The sequence below is a fragment of the Orbicella faveolata genome, unplaced genomic scaffold (assembly GCF_042242905.1).
Source record: "Orbicella faveolata isolate gen_17 unplaced genomic scaffold, um_ofav_v1 contig_24, whole genome shotgun sequence".
Classification (NCBI taxonomy): Eukaryota; Metazoa; Cnidaria; class Anthozoa; order Scleractinia; family Merulinidae; genus Orbicella; species Orbicella faveolata.
The window spans coordinates 34763047-34776242 of record NW_028301552.1 but is presented as its reverse complement, the minus strand read 5'-3'; the positions used below and the strand labels follow the sequence as shown (position 1 = coordinate 34776242).

Genomic DNA, 13196 nt, shown 5'->3' with positions numbered 1-13196 from the left:
GGAAATTTTGAAATGAACCCCTTAATTAGAGGTACCAAGATCCTGTTTTGAGGGCTTGGCTTGAAGTACCCCTAAGAAGTACCAATTCTAAAACAACAAATTATCTGCTGTCATATTTTTTTCGGAGGCTAAACCCTAAGAGATACCAAACCGCTTTTTTAACTCCTAAAAGGTACGACGAGCACTCCCAGCCTTTTTATATGGGACACCCCCCGGGTACAGATACTCCAGTAGTGACACTTTACTATTCCGTTCAGGAGTAAATTACTTTCGAATAGCTTGGCTATTCGTTGCCATTAAAATTTGTCTTTATGTAAAGCTGGAATCAAACGTTTTTCTTTCCAGTAAAAGCTGAAAGTCTGGAAAGAGGTGATACGAAACCCAAAATTGTGAAATTCGGGTTTTCTTGAATTTTGCTGAACTAGCGACGATTGCAAACCCAAATGCTATGAAGTCTGTGTAGCCCACTGTATTTCTAAACTTTCTGTTGCGTTAGCCGTTAATTTGGTATTGTCTGTTCAAATACTTCATTTCCAAAACAAATAATAACGATGCAAAATGACTTCTCGACGCCACTGGCTGCCTGGCATCATTTTTAATTAGGGTGAAAAATAACGATTTGAGTTTGACACCCTAAGGACCGGACGCGAGAGAGTGGCCGAAATCGAGCCCAGTTGCATACATGAGTTGGAAAAGTGTTACTAGCTGAAAGTTGCGGTCCGGATAGCATCGAAACGTAGTTTTTTAATCGTTTTTCATCTTTATCACTAATTTTCACTTTGAAAGGTTTGGACAAACGCAAAAAACGTATATCGGATCTAAACGAAATCTTGCTTTGCGCTTCGGGCGGGACCACACACTTGAAAGGGGCTGGCACTAGTGGTCTACGCACAACCAAAACATTTCCTAAAACTGTAATACAGCAAATAAAATAAATGAGAAAAATGGGTTACACAGAATTACTTGCAATAAATCACGCGAAATAGTTTATATTTCTGGCTGTTCAACGAAGCTTGTTTCACGCGTTCCGTTTATCCGAACTCTTGGGCAAATTACTTGGCAAAATGCAAATTGACTTGGCAACGTAACAAAAAATCAAATCAAATATAGATAGTTGACAGATCTTCTTCCTTGTTCAAAGCCAAAATATAACCGACAGGTGCGTTTTCCCATCATGAACATTTTCTCTTGGGAATCAGATAACAAGAAAATCGATATTAGCTGCTGATTAATTAAAAAATATTCTACTGAAGTTGTTTTTTCCCTTTGGAACATGAGGTAAAAATAGGATTTTCATCTTAAATAACAGTTCCGGTAGCTATTTTAAGATTTTTTTCTCACCAGAATGGCACCAATTTAGAAATATTTCGTGATGGTTTTTTATCACTCGCTCTAAATGATAAATTGAAGAAAACGAACGCCCAAACATAGCATCGGATGACTCACGTACCCCACTCTCCATATTACAGTACTTCGGCTTCAATGTAATTCAAATTGTCCACGATCTTTTTTTTCTTCATCAACTGTGTTTTTCTTGTTGTAAAGTGGTCCTTGCGTAAGTCTTAAGTCAATGTAAGTCTTCTTTTGCAAATAAAGTATTTCGTTTACGCAAGGCAATGCGAATTAATACAGACGTTTTTCGACTTTGTTTGTTTTAGTTTGACAAGCCGGGAAATATTTGTGTACATGTCAAGAAATGTTTTAACAAGTGCCCACTTATTTCAGCAGCATCAGAAGAGAAACGAAAATTAAGTACTGAATTTGGAACCTATCTTAAGTGTACTATTAAATTTGAAGTTATTCGCCTATATTTTTAATCTTTGATGACTAAAACAAAATTGACAGTTCTGTGGCAAAAATAGCTTTAAAAACTTGATAAGCCAACAAACGCATGAAAAAAATCAACCAATCGCTTTCGAGTTTTACTATTGCGGTGAATTGGCTTCCTGTATTTTATGGAAAAGAAAAACAATATAGCTACCGTCCTTGAGAGATTGCTCTCTAAATATGGAGTCCCGTCGTTTGCATAGTACAGTGTAATTGTACACTGAGTTTTACGTTACGGAAGTCTGCGGCCCAAATTAGGCGTTTCGGGTCATTGGCAAAACCGGCTTTGACAGGGCAGAAAGTCGAAGTATTTTGTCACAATTCGATGGCAGTATTCGTTTTGACAAAAGAAATTATGACCTCCTTTTTCCCGGATGTTGGTGGGTGGCAGAGAAATTAGCGTCGTCGATTTCTAAGTTGTTAAATCATCTGAAAGGATGTTACATAGCTGATGTAATCTTTTGCGGACTTCACCAACCCAAAGAGCAGTTGATTTCTAGCAGGCAGATCAAGTCTCCAAAACCTCGCTGCGTTTTCAGGTTTTTCCGGTTGATGCTAGAAGCTAATTTTTTTGGCATGATAATGGAGAACGGATCTTTTCCTCCTCGCTTGACTAATCAGTCCGATCGCAGCAGCACAGTTGAGAAAATATCAACCGCATCTCTGGTTTCTGTCGTCGCGATGGGCTGCACAATGGTATTCGCTATTTTCGGGAACATCTTAGTGATGATCGCAGTTCGCCGCACCAAAAGTCTCCGAACTACAGCCGCCATTCTTGTGGTAAACTTGGCCCTTGTGGACTTATCGATTACGGTCACAATAGTGCCATTTGTTATGACGTTAGCAGTGACACAGGAATGGGTATTGCCTTCGGCGATATGCAAGCTAACGGGTTTCATAAATGCCTTCTTAACTGCGGGTCAAATTATGGCTTTGCTCCACATCAGTGTAAATAGGTACATTGCTGTAGCACACCCTCACGCGTACGAGTCACGTTGTAACAAACAAGGAACTGTAATTACTGTTCTTTTGGGGTGGTTTTATTCTTTAATATGGACTCTACTGCCGTTCTTTGGATGGGGCAAGCTCGGCTTCATACAAGGCACTCTATTTTGTAATATTGTCTGGTCCGAAGAAATGTCATATGCGATTACCGTGCAGGTGATGTGTTACTTTATACCGTCAATTCTGGCTGGTTTTCTTTACATAAACATTTACAAACATGTTCGCTTGCAAGGCAAGCGGATATTTGAGAAAACGATGAGTTTAGAATTATCGCAGAGAGAAGTCAAAGATCGGACTGAATCTGGCAGAAGCAACAGCGAGGCGGGAACTCCACGAGCTGTTAGGAGTGTGACTTTTGATAACCTCGCTGCGTCAATAGATGACATTGCCGCATCAACAGATAACATCACTGCATCTAAAGACAACATCACGGAAATGGGATTTTCGGATCTCAGAAACACGTCTACCTTGTCTCGCGCGAAACGAAGCAGACGACGTAAACTTATGGAAACGCGTGTCACAAAGATGCTTCTCGCAGTCGTCATGGCGTTTGTATTTTGTTGGATTCCGCGAGGAATCGCGAACCTCTGGGCGATCTTCGAGGGCCGCGAGGCTGTCCCGCGCGCGCTGGAGTACAGTTCGACAGTGTTCGTGTTTTTCAACGCGGCAGTCAACCCTGTGCTGTACGGGGCGCTGCATCAAGATTTCCAGCGTGCGTTTCGGAGGATAATTTGTTGTGAACCAAGCTTGAACCGAAGTAGGGGTGCAACCAATGTGAGTGCTTCTCTGGGGTAACAGGGTTACAGAGCGGAAGTAAATTAGAGAAGCACCTCTCACATACTGAGTATGAGGCGAAAAAACCAACTCCCTCTAAGATTAAATTTTATTTAGAATAGATCTGGTGGTAGGCATTTCCACAAATATCACGTAAAATCGCCCAAATATCTTTCCGGAAGTTCTCAAACAATCTCCTTAATATCACAAAAAACATTCCAAATATCTCGGAAAACCTTCGAAATAGCTCTTGTGTGGTAAAAATACACCGATTTTGAATCACTTAGGCCAAAATGTGCAAAAGTTTCTTTCAGTAGTCGACTTTTCTAGGAAGATCGAGAGGACCTCTGCTCGCAGGGTAACGAAGAAGATTCAGGCGCTTCGATGTTACCGGCATCCGCCATGAGAAATTGCTGCCCTAGCGCTCTTATTGATATGGATGTAGTTTGCAAGTGAGAAATCGCTGAACTGTATCGTTTCTAGCATAAAACTGAGTCTTACTTCAAGAAAATAGCGAGGAAAACACAGGGCTAGGCCCAAAAACTCTGAATGTTTTTAAATATCCCCAAATTTTCTAAATATCTTAACATTTTCTAAATATCTCGGAAACTTCTAAATAACCCAAAAAATATCTGAATATTTGTGGAAAGGTCCATCTGAATATTGGGTTGATAACGTATTCCGGTGCCCGGTCCCGATTCTAATGATTGTGTCACAACCAAAGCAGTTACATCTGTCCAATCACAACAGACACAAGTAAACAATCAGAATTTGAATAGAAAAATAATATAAAAAAAAATAAGATGAAACCGGCGCCGGAAAGCCCGGGAAGTGCTCCGAACGCAAGCCACGAGTGGTTAGGTTTTGCTTCTGATTGGTTGAGAGATGCAGCATGTTTGCTGTAATTGGTCAGAATACTTTTCCCGCATTTTTTTTTACCAATCAAAGGTTTCATATTGACAGCCGAAAATCATGTCCTTGCTTTGGTTTTGCTGGGCTCTTTGATTGTCAATGACAATGTCAATACCACAGTTTGACTGAAGAACCACACACAACATTACTTTGAAAGTAAAAATGACAAGACGATCTTTATTGTACCGATAAAGTATTACAAAGAATAAATTATATTTTGCTTCTCCCAGAAGAGATTGCTATTCCCGTGGATTCTTGGATCGTAGGAAAAAACCTATTCTGCAGGTCAAAATGCGCTCTTTTAATAAACAAATTGAGAGCGTTTTAATTTTTTTAAATTTCATTCTTTATCTTCGTCTGATAATTGAACTACTTTGCGAAGAGAAAAATCTCTTGGTCCCTCAAAATAATTCAAAAATATATCTTGTTTGTGAAATGAATGCACATTTCCCCCTTGTTCCCCAACGCCTATCCTCCCCCCCCCCCCCCGTAAGCCCCTCAAAGACATTCCAATTCCACCCACCCCCACCCTTCCCCCAAAAAAGGCCCTAAAAAGATGTCATTCCAGTCTCTCGTACTGGCGTACTGGCGAAATCTGATTGGTAAATAAGCATGCTTCTACATCACGCCATCTACACGAACGATAGGGGGGTACTGCACGGGTTTGTTGTAATCACAGTCGGCGGTGCTGTTCATGCAGTTAATTGGATGCGGCTCTGATTTATTCAGGCACAACTCAACATAGCTTAACATCTGAGGAGAGTCCTAAAAGACAAAACAGCGAGACATGTTTGAGTAATCGAGAAACTTTTCCTTATGGGCTGTGTGTTCACAAGACCGATTGGAGTGGCCAGCAGAGCAGGCGGTTTAGCCGTGCAGCGCGTGGAAAGTAAACGCCTGTCGCTCTCGTCTCGCGCTCTGCGTTTCGCGCTTCGCGCTTTGCACCAGCTCAACTGCCTGTTCTACAGCCCACGACTGGAGTGGAAAATAGTAACTGAATAAAGGCTGTTTTATCAGCATTCCCATATACAAACTGGCAAAGGCTAAAAATGCCCTCCATTGCAACACTCCAACGTTTAGCGATTAAACTGAAAATTGCCATGTTCCTCCCCTCGCTTGTCGGAAAAAATGTCTTCACGAGATAAAATTCGTGTCAACAGATTTCGCGTAAACTGAGCAAACAAAACAACTGATAACGCCTGAGAAAAAAATCGGCCAGTTGTTCTGAGGCTTGAAGACATTCGTCCAAGTAAAACAAATCAGTCGCACTTGCCAAGTGTCCGTGCCGACAGACTTCTTCTTACAAAAACAAGTAAAAATGTCGAGCGAGCGACAGAGGCAACGTGCGAGAGAGAAAAATTAACGCCCGGGTGCATTATTTCTCGTGTGTTTACGCGTGCGCCACGTCCACGCTACGCCGGAGGAATTTGAAAAGGCAACAATCACCGGTCGTTTTGTATTTGTGTTTGAGGAAACTAGAGCAGGAAAAACACATTTATTTATTTATTTATTTATTTATTTATTTATTTATTTATTTATTTATTTTTTATCCTGATACCATCGTTTTCGAAAAGCTCCGTTTTCAAAATGTTTTCTGTCCACTCTAAATCGCAAAGCCGGCGTTTTCAAATTCCTCCGGTTTGAAGGGTGTTTTCGTGACGGATTAATGTGGACGGTAGGCCTAACCAGAGAAATAGAGCCGCGTTTTCGAATTCCTCCGGCGCTAGTGTGGACGGTACCTTACACCCCACAACAATGTACAACCATGCGTTAACTTCACAGGCGATCAAATGTGCACACCCTAGGAGAGAGAAGATGTTCTTACCTTAATAGGCAGACAATAAACTGTGGGATGAACTCCGTAAGCGTCCAAAAGAGCACGCTCAATATCCTTGACCTGCAAAAAAATGTAAAAATGTGAGACAAATCTGTAGGATTATAAACAACCTTTGGCTGGACAATTTCCGAGTCTTAAATCTTAAAGGTCGGACACACTAGGGGGCATGCTGCAGGGACATGAAGCGGTGACATGTTGCAGCGCCCCGGGGGAATTCCAGATAAACAGGGTGGGGGACGGGGTGGCTCGTAGGAAATTTTGAAAAGAACCCCTAAGAAGTACTAAGATCCTGTTTTGTGGGCGTGGCTTGAAATCTTTTTCACTTCTAAGAGATACTAATTGTAACACAACACATTATCTCCTGTCATATTGTTTTCGGCCCAATACCCTAAAAGCTACCACAAAAGCTTCCGCTGTGGACCTTTTGAGACTAAACACCCTAAGAGGTACCAAAATTGCTTTTTAACCCCTTAAAGGTACGGCAAGCACCCCCGTCCTTTTTATATCGAAGTCCGCCCCCCCCCCCCCCCCCCGAGGGTTGCAGTGACAGATTTCCTCATAAAACAATTTTGTGACAAAGTTCTTTCCCGACAGCATGTTGCACGAAATTCACCAGGTTTGAATCCGTCCGTCATGAAGCAGGGAGAAAATGACCTTAGGTTTTCATTGTTGCATCGTGTGCACGGCTCTAGCAAACTGTCTCCGCTACAATATAGAAATGAACCAATATCTGCATCGGGTGCACCAGCTTACGTACTGTCCCCGCAGCACGCGTCCTATGTGTCAAATATGGTAAGTGGCGGAGATTACGTGCGACCTTATTCTGACAAAAAAAAGAGAAGTCCTGTTGTACCTGGTAAGCCTTCTCTTTAGATGGTACAATTCCGCTCTGTTGTAGGACACTACAAACAAACAGACAAACCAACACATGAAAGGATAGCAAGTGCAGTGTTATGCAGAAAGCAGTGGTAAACTCGAAAAGCAAAACAGTAGTACGTTTTATGAAATAACTGAGCTACTACGCGTACTCTCATTGGTCGATAGGTGTGTTTAGATGAGAGTATGTAAAAACGGTCGTGACGTTTTAGATTCGCTCGTTTTTTGGAGAATTATTTTATAAAAGCAATAGAACACTTTTTCCGTGTTTACATAGCCTCATCTAAACACTCGGGGGTTGGCAAAATTCTCGAAAGTTATGCAAACCCGAGACATAGTCAAGGGTTTGCATAACTGTCTCGAATTCTCCGAACTCTCCTTGTGTTTAGATGAGGCTATGTAAACACGGAAAAAGTGTTCTATTGCTTAAATAGATGACTACATGAACTGATAACCACTGAATCAACGGGATATGAATCCAGATCTGGCTTAATGAAATGCTGGTCAGGTAGGTTCATCTTAATGAGATACCAAATCATGCCGTCACGTTGGTAATGCGGGATTTTGAGGGAGAATAATAGCCCTAGATATAAGCGTGATATTACCCGGAGTGTTAGGCGATATGTTCACTTCACTATAACACACTTCTTTCTTAAAATTCCAGATTAAAAATCCAAACGATAACGATCAATTAATGACAGTGATTTATTGAGCTCTAACAGTTGAATCTGCTACTATAGAATAATAATCCATAGTTACACACCACAATAACTTCTTACCTAAATATATCATACTTGACATTTAACGACAGACAGACTTCAAAGTACTTGTGTTCTGAGTCTAGGAAAGGAAGATTGGTTGAACATGTGCCATGCTTTTCCCATTCATGTTTCCTTTGTAAGAAACAAAATGTCAAATATTAAGGTGTGGAGGGTTGTGAGGAATACATATCTACACACCTGTACTGTTCAGTGACTTAGCCTGGAGGCTCTCTAAATGAAAGTTATTCTGTTCAGTGTTGATTGCTTGGTAGAAATGTACATGCGCATCTGCTTTTTAATACACTGACTGACAGACAGTTGACAGGCAGGTTGGCTGGCTGGCTGACTGGCAAACAGACAGATATACTAGTCTGGCAGAAATTGAGCCAGGTAGGTAGGCAGGTGGGCAGACAGACAGGCTAGCAAACAGACAGATAGACAGACAGGCAACCTGACAGGCAGACAGGTTGACTGGCAGGCAGACAGACACACTGACATAAATGTAGGCAGACATGCAGGTAGGCTGGCAGAGAGACAGACTGACAGACAGGTAGGTGGTCAAATAGGTAGGCAAACTAGCTGGCAGGCAGGCTGACAGAGACAGATGGACAGACAGGTAGCCAGACCAGTTGGAAGACAGACAGTGAGACAGACAGACAGACAGACAGACAGAAAGAGAGATAGACAGGCAGGCTGGTAGAGAGTCAGACTAAGTGACATGAAACTAAACGACAGTCAGACAAACAGATAGACAGACTGACTGACTGTCTGGTGGATAGACAGTCGCATTGAGGCATATCATTATATTACTCACTTTGGCGGGTAGTTGGTTGCATCTTTGATATGCCTTAAAGTGACAGCGCGATGCAGTATAATATGAGTTCTGCCATCGTAAATTATGTGCCAAGTCATTATTTGGCTGTGTGACCACGTAATGTGGTTCGATCCAGTCAAGGACCCATATTTCACCCTTGCTCACCATAGAGTCTCAAGTAGCTCAGTGGCTAGAGCATGAAATGATCATGGAGGGTTGTGGGTTCAAATCCCATATAACTAGAACTCAGGTTTTTTTCCAAGTTGATGCTATTTCTCCATTTAATATTCCTTAAATTATTTTTTTAGTTTTGTTTAATTTTTGTTTAAGTTTTATTTTTTACTTAAAATATTTCTTTTTTTAAGGGTCCTACTGAAAGCCCCCATGGTGAGTTGGGTTCCCTGATAAACATAATTGTTGTTGTTGTTGTTGTTGTTGTTATTATTATTATTATTACTATTATTATTATTATTATCACTATCACTATCACTATCAATCACTCTCACTCTCACTCTCACTCTCACTCTCACTCTCACTCTCACTCTCACTCTCACTCTCACTCTCACTCTCACTCTCACTCTCACTCTCACTCTCACTCTCACTCTCACTCTCACTCTCACTCTCACTCTCACTCTCACTCTCACTCTCACTCTCACTCTCACTCTCACTCTCACTCTCACTCTCACTCTCACTCTCACTCTCACTCTCACTCTCACTCTCACTCTCACTCTGACTCTCACTCTCACTCTCACTCTCACTCTGACTCTCACTCTCACTCTCACTCTCACTCTCACCCTCACTCTCACTCTCACTCTCACTCTCACTCTCACTATCAATATCACTATCACTATTACTTATTGAATTTTTTTTTAGGATCCCACTGATGATATAACTTTCAAAAACAACAATTCATACCAAAGCTCAGCTGCATCAGGGGAATCATAAGATGGCCACTGTAAGTCCAGTTTTGGTTTCAAATCCTGAAAATAATAAACACTAAGTCTTAAGATTATTATATCTTGTGTTTTCTAGTAAGAGACTTTTAACATGCCAGAGGTCTTCAGCTTAGGTTACCTCTATGTCTCCCACACTAAAAGGCCATGAGCTATTACAGTACACTGGTTTGTGTTCTTCACCAACAGTAGGCCTGCAAGAAAAACATTCATTCAATTCTGATGCAGCTTCTTTCTCATTTTACACTGACCAGCTATTGCACAATTGTAACTTGGAGTCAAACAAAGTAGACATTTATCAGTGGTGGATCTAGGGAAGGGGCCTGGGGACCCCTGACCCCCCCCCCCCTTATTTTGGGTAAAAAATGAAGAAATCACAGAAGGAAGAAAAGCCGGCAGGGCAAGCAAACAACCCCCCCCCCCCCCCACCCCCTTAGCTCAAGGTCTGGATCTGCCACTGTGTACTTCACACAATCAGAAAAATCTCGATTGATAACAGGCCATATGGTGGTTACATTACACAGGATAAAAATAAAATTACGGTAATGTCAAGTACGTAATTAATACAGGATTAATAAACTCCTTTTTTGCTATTGACTCCATAGTGTAAATGTAACTGCCAGATAATTTTTTACAGGCTTGGAATTCATCAAGACATAACCTGCGGCACATTAAATCATACCACAATCCATGGATTGTCCACCTTGTAATTCCCAATGGCACACAACTTTTGTTCTTCACATTGCCCTTATAGGGGAAGAAAAATGGTGTACTTAATTAAGGAAATGACAGAACTGCGAGGACTAAGAATTTATTTACACCTAACTTGCCCTTCATTACCAGAAAATATCTTTTCATTAGCGCCCAAAAATCAGTCATTACAATGAATGTGTAATCATGCTTTAAAAGTAAACAAGCGTTTTAATTTTAGAGTAATCAATAGCGATTTTTACCTAGAGAGGAACATTCATTAAAAGGCACATGTAGTTTCACTTTAATGGAAATAACAATCATTAAAGATCATGTAGCAACAATATTGCTTCCTCTTAACTAATGTTCATTTATGAGAAAAGAATTTCATTAACAACAAAATATCATTTAATATACGATGTTAAACGGCAACGAGATAAGTCTAATGTACTTTTATGCATATCCTTCCATATGCTCCCTGCTAAGACATCGTGGTATATAGGTTTGCATACACCTAAACCATTGGGCACACTTTCCAACTGTTACAGTGTTGGTATCTCTGCTTCCTATTCTTAAAAGAATTTGTTGACAGTGGTTTCCTAGAGGATTATACCGTGCCATCTTGCCTCTTGCATATCGTTTAGCTGTTGTTGAACTGCAGAGCAACCCTACGCTCCATTCTAGGAGAAGATTTTTATGCAGTGGTTTTGCTTTGTATTTAAATGTCCCCTAGAACCCACAGGGAATTTGATGCAAAAATTCTCACCAAGCAATCCATTGTAATTGAAATTTTATTTGCAAAATTGAACATGAATTCAAAATATATGAATCCTCATTCCCGCAAAAGAATGTTGTTTTCATAAAAACACTATTAAAATTAGTCTTAAAGAATTGTCCTTTCGATGCAAATTGCGTTAATGAGTATCACACAAATTAAAATGGTTTGCATCTTATTTAGCTAAACTGATTTTAAATGCTATTGACCAATACTTTCGTACTAATGAAAATGTATTTCCTGGTTATGAAGGGCAAAAGGTGTATTTGTAACAATTCCAGTTTAAGCTCACACTTACAAGTGCATATTGGCATTGCGTCTGAGGCCACCATTGAGTGAAAACAAACAGATTGAAGTCGGCACCATCATCATATTCTGTGCTGCTGATTATAAAGGCTTAGGTCAGAGCAAGTCCACTCAACCATTAAGATCAACAGAGCCACATCACAAGGCTTAAGCAAATGCTTCAATAGATCTTTGCAAGTGGGGGGTGGGGGGTATGACCATGTAAGAGGAAAAGGGTTGATTGCTGGAAATTTTGAAAAGATACCCCCCCCCCCCTGAAAGACTGTCCATGGGAGGGTCAGGGCTCCCATATAAAAGGGATGGGGATGTTTTTTTGGTATCTCTTAGCGTGTTCAACCTCAAAAGGTCCACAGTGGGAGCTCTGCAGTACCTTTTAGGATATTGGACCAAAAAAATAGGACAAGAGATAACGTGTTATGTCAGAATACTGGTACCTCTTAGGGGAGAAAAAAATTTCAAGCCACTCCCACAAAACAGGATCTGGGTACTTCTTAGGGGTTCTTTTCAAACGTTCTGACGAGCATCCCAGTCTTTTTTAGTGCCACCCTGGGACTGTACCCCTCCCAATGAAGAACACATGGGAGACAACATCTACAAAGAGCTGGCCCCAAAACATGCTATGTGCCATGACAATGACATATTATCACCTCCCTCCCTTTTTTCCTCATTTGGAGTGGGGAGTGGGGGTGGGGGTGGGGGATGAGTATGGCTACACAAGCACAGATGTAAAGGTATGAGGAAATTGATCACCCTTGTCACTTTTTATGGGGTCCTTCCTTAGGTTGTTAGGCAGCAAGACTTGACTACGGTTTCCATTCCATGACCCGAGTAGCTGCCAATTCCCCTGTGTGCAGTAATAGGTATATGGTAACCCATAAATTGCACAGTTTTACCAAACTGAAATAGTTAACAGTGTAATTAATACGACTATAAACCATATATCAGCTTACAAAGGGACGCGGAAATAAGCTCATTTCAGGTGACATTAGTCTATACCTAGGATACAAGATATTATCAAAACTAGAACAAACCAAACGTAGATGAGAAGGGTAGTAATAATTCTCTCACTCTGTCTGTAGATGTTACTCTGATTTCAACTTACGATGTGTAAATGTATGTCGTAAGCTTATGCGATTGTCTGTTTCTGCCTGGCCTCCTGCAGCTCCGAGTTTCTTTTCTTCCATACGAAAGTGGCTAGGAGACGTAACACCGCTTGCGCGCTCGTTTGTAAAACACTCCGATAAGTGAAATTTTTAATTAATATTTGATTATAAGCTTATTATCGGATGCGAGAAACAGAAAAAGTAACAATACCTGAAGAGTCTGAACGAGGCGACGTTCAGACACAGCAAAGCTATAAAGATCAAAGGCACAAACATCGTTCCTACAAAAGATTAAATTTTCGTAAATTATTCCATGGCCAAATAGACTTTTAGACCAGCGGAAAAGTAAGCTTACGTAACGAAATTTTCACAATGAATAATTGGAATATTACTTACCTCGCAGCAAACTCACTGACACGCAGAATAGGTCTAAGGTTCCTTGCAGACGATATTTGATGCGCTCACGTGAGTTGTGCATGGAAAAAATTTCGCCGAAATGTCACTGACATCTTCAACCTTCCATTGTTTACGCGCAGCGAGATGTACCACGTGGCTATTCACAC

General features: G+C 40.9%; 2 protein-coding genes across 3 annotated transcripts; one reads left to right on the top strand and one right to left on the bottom strand.

The window, feature by feature from the left end:
- Nucleotides 1-1983: 1983 nt before the first annotated feature.
- On the top strand, nt 1984-4750 carry LOC110056609 (melatonin receptor type 1A-like). Its single transcript, XM_020763123.2, has one exon. It carries the CDS (start codon nt 2380-2382, stop codon nt 3625-3627), a length of 1248 nt encoding a protein of 415 aa, XP_020618782.2. The 5' UTR covers nt 1984-2379; the 3' UTR covers nt 3628-4750.
- On the bottom strand, nt 4668-13180 carry LOC110056612 (ribonuclease Oy-like). Of its 2 annotated transcripts, none has more exons than XM_020763126.2 (10): nt 13030-13180; nt 12845-12914; nt 11523-11607; nt 10442-10506; nt 9881-9953; nt 9722-9786; nt 8011-8124; nt 7209-7257; nt 6344-6415; nt 4668-5283 (listed from the first exon to the last, which is right to left on the bottom strand). In XM_020763126.2, the coding sequence occupies exons 1-10, from the start codon at nt 13109-13111 to the stop codon at nt 5137-5139; spliced, it is 822 nt and encodes a 273-aa protein (XP_020618785.2). In that variant the 5' UTR covers nt 13112-13180; the 3' UTR covers nt 4668-5136. The 2 variants fall into 2 exon arrangements, with proteins under 2 accessions (XP_020618785.2, XP_020618786.2); XM_020763127.2 differs by having other exon boundaries at nt 11523-11604.
- Between the last annotated feature and the right edge of the window lie 16 nt (nt 13181-13196).